Genomic DNA, 2,380 nt, shown 5'->3' with positions numbered 1-2,380 from the left:
CCAGTGTCCCCCGCTCTGCGCAGCCCCACGGGTCACGGTGTTATTTCGAGCGCCCCGGCCGGGCGGGAAGGCACGCAGGCAACCTGACCTGGGCTACACAGTGTCACACTGACCTTTCGGGAGCCCTCTTCTGTCCCCAGCCCCACAGCCTGGTCCCCGCTGCCCCGCGTGCCGTGGGGACACGGCAGGGGACCCCCGCGCAGCCCCTCACAGGCTCTGCAGCGCAGCCGGGCCGTGGGCACCCCGCGAGCCCCACGGTGCACAGGAGCCCCTGCGCCAGGTCTTGCTCGGTTCCCCCCAGCCCTGCTGCCTGCCCGCAGCTATTTTAGGGCAAGGCGCCGGGTGCCAGCTCTGACGGCCGTGATGAACGATGCCACAAGGAACCGGCCTTTCCTCCGGCATCTGTGCTCCGAGCCGGGGCGGGTTCACACGGGCTGCTGGCGCCTGGCGCGTCTCGGGGCCCTCTCCGTGCCAGGGCCGAGCCTGCTGCTGCAGCCTGGGCTGGGGGCCAGGGCGCCCGTTGGGGCAGCGGAGCCCAAATCCCCCACCCCTCCCCATAGCCAGCGCTGCGGGGGGGCTGTGGTCAGGGTGTCCCAGACCTTCCCGAGACGCGGTGCAGGCTGGACCCACCTGCCCCCACCTAGGGCAAGAGAAAAGCTTCTGGGACGACCTGGAGGGGAGAAGAGTGAAAGGGGGGGGTCTAGACTGGCTTGGTTAGCTGGCGTCTGTCCTAGGGATATGTGCAGGGGGGGGGTGCACGCAGGGCTGCGTGCGTGCAGCGGGGTGTGCACGTGGGGGTGCATGCAGGGGTGCACGCAGGGTTGTGCATGCACAGGGCTGTGCACATGGGTGTGCACGCAGGGGTACACGCGGGGGTGTGCGCAGGGCTGTGCACACGCAGGGCTGTGCACGTGGGGGTGCACGTGGGGGTGCATGAAGGGCTCTGTGTGCACAGGGGTGTGCAAACCGGGCTGTGTGCGTGCAGCTGTGCGCGCGCGGGTGCAAGCAGGGCTGCGCGGGTGGGCAGCGTGCACACAGCGATCCAGAGCCCCCCCTCCCTGCACCAGCCCCAGAGCCCGGAGCTGCTCCCTGGTGATGGGCGAGAGGGTGTCGGGGGGATTCAGCGGCCGGAGCCAGAGCTGACGGTGTTGCCAGCATCCCTGCACACACAGGCGCTTGCTCCTCCCTGCTCCCAGCGCCTTTGTCTGCACGGGCGTCCCCCCACTGCAGCGTCCCCACGTCCTCGCCAGGCCCCGCCGGCTGCGCGCCGCCCCGGCACCACGGTCCGGACAAAGCCGCTGGGAGCTGGGGAGGGAGCTCGGGTCCCAGTGTCCCCAGGAGTGTCCCAGTGTCCCCAGGAGCATCCCAGCACCCAGCATCTGCTCGGGGAAAATTTCTATGGTTCACGGAGCCACGTGGCGGCGGGAGGCTGCGATTCCCCCTCCGCCGCACCGGCTGCCGGCCTCAGCTGATGCTCTGGGTTTCCTGGGGATGGAGCATATCCGGAGCCGGGAGCTCAGCACCCTCCCGCCCTGGAGCCAGGCGGTCCCCAGGGCTGGGACCCCCCCCCGGCATGGCCAAGGTGGCCCGGGGGTGTCCAAAAATCCCAGGAGCTTCACGGGAAGCCTGTGTGGGAGCCGGGCAGGGCACATAGCCCGGCGCTGCAGGGTTAGTGTGGGTCCACGGGTGCAAAGGGGCTGGAGGACAGGGATGGGATGCGGGTGGGAGTCTCCCACGGTGGACGCGGGTGCTGTCCCCGCTGCTCCGGCCACCCGCATCCCCCCACACCCAGGTTTGGGGACGAACGGGGCTGGGGGTTATTCTTAGGGTGCAGAAAAGGCCCTGCCAGGCGCCCGTGGCCCAGCTGGGCCTCAGCTGCCGGCTCGGGGCCGCGTGTGTCCTGCTCCCGGGGAGGTGACAGCGAGGCCACATGCCCCAGCCCCTGCCACGCCGCGACTAAAATAGCTCCGGCAACTCGGGAGCCAGGGCCGAGCGCCCCCGGGGGGGCAAATGCCCCCATCGAGGCCGTCGGGGCGTGCGGGGCCTTGCAGAGGGCCGCGGCGCCGCAGGGCAGGGGACAGCGTGGGGACAGGCCGCCCGCGCAGGGGACACGGGACGCGCCGCGCCCGCCGCCGGGCGGAAGCAATTCGTCCCTGCGCAGCCTCAGGCGGCTCGACGTCAGCCGTGCTCATTGGCCAATCATAGAGGAGGACGAGGGTATAAAGCCCGCCCCCTCTCTCTGCGTTGGCCAATCAGCGCGTGCAGAAGGGCGGGGGAGCTGCTCGCCCTGAGGCTGCCGCGGGGTGTGAGCGGGCGGCGTGCGCCGTGGGCTCATGGCGCTGCGCAGGGCGCTGAGCGCGGCGGGCGGCAGCAGCAGGTG

At 71.1% G+C, this 2,380-nt stretch overlaps 1 protein-coding gene across 1 annotated transcript in view; it reads left to right on the top strand.

Moving 5' to 3' along the window:
• The first annotated feature begins 2,333 nt into the window (after positions 1–2,333).
• GTPBP3 (GTP binding protein 3, mitochondrial) overlaps positions 2,334–2,380 on the top strand; it is a 2,857-nt gene continuing 2,810 nt past the window's right edge. Inside the window, exon 1 of the mRNA XM_026064734.1 lies at positions 2,334–2,377. Coding sequence (XP_025920519.1) covers positions 2,334–2,377 — 44 coding nt within the window. The remainder of the gene's footprint in view (positions 2,378–2,380) is intronic.

The sequence above is a fragment of the Apteryx rowi genome, unplaced genomic scaffold, assembly GCF_003343035.1.
Source record: "Apteryx rowi isolate R43461 unplaced genomic scaffold, aptRow1 scaffold_220, whole genome shotgun sequence".
NCBI lineage: Eukaryota > Metazoa > Chordata > Aves > Apterygiformes > Apterygidae > Apteryx > Apteryx rowi.
Note: the sequence above shows the minus strand (reverse complement) of the source record. Positions and strands in the feature narration are given on the sequence as shown.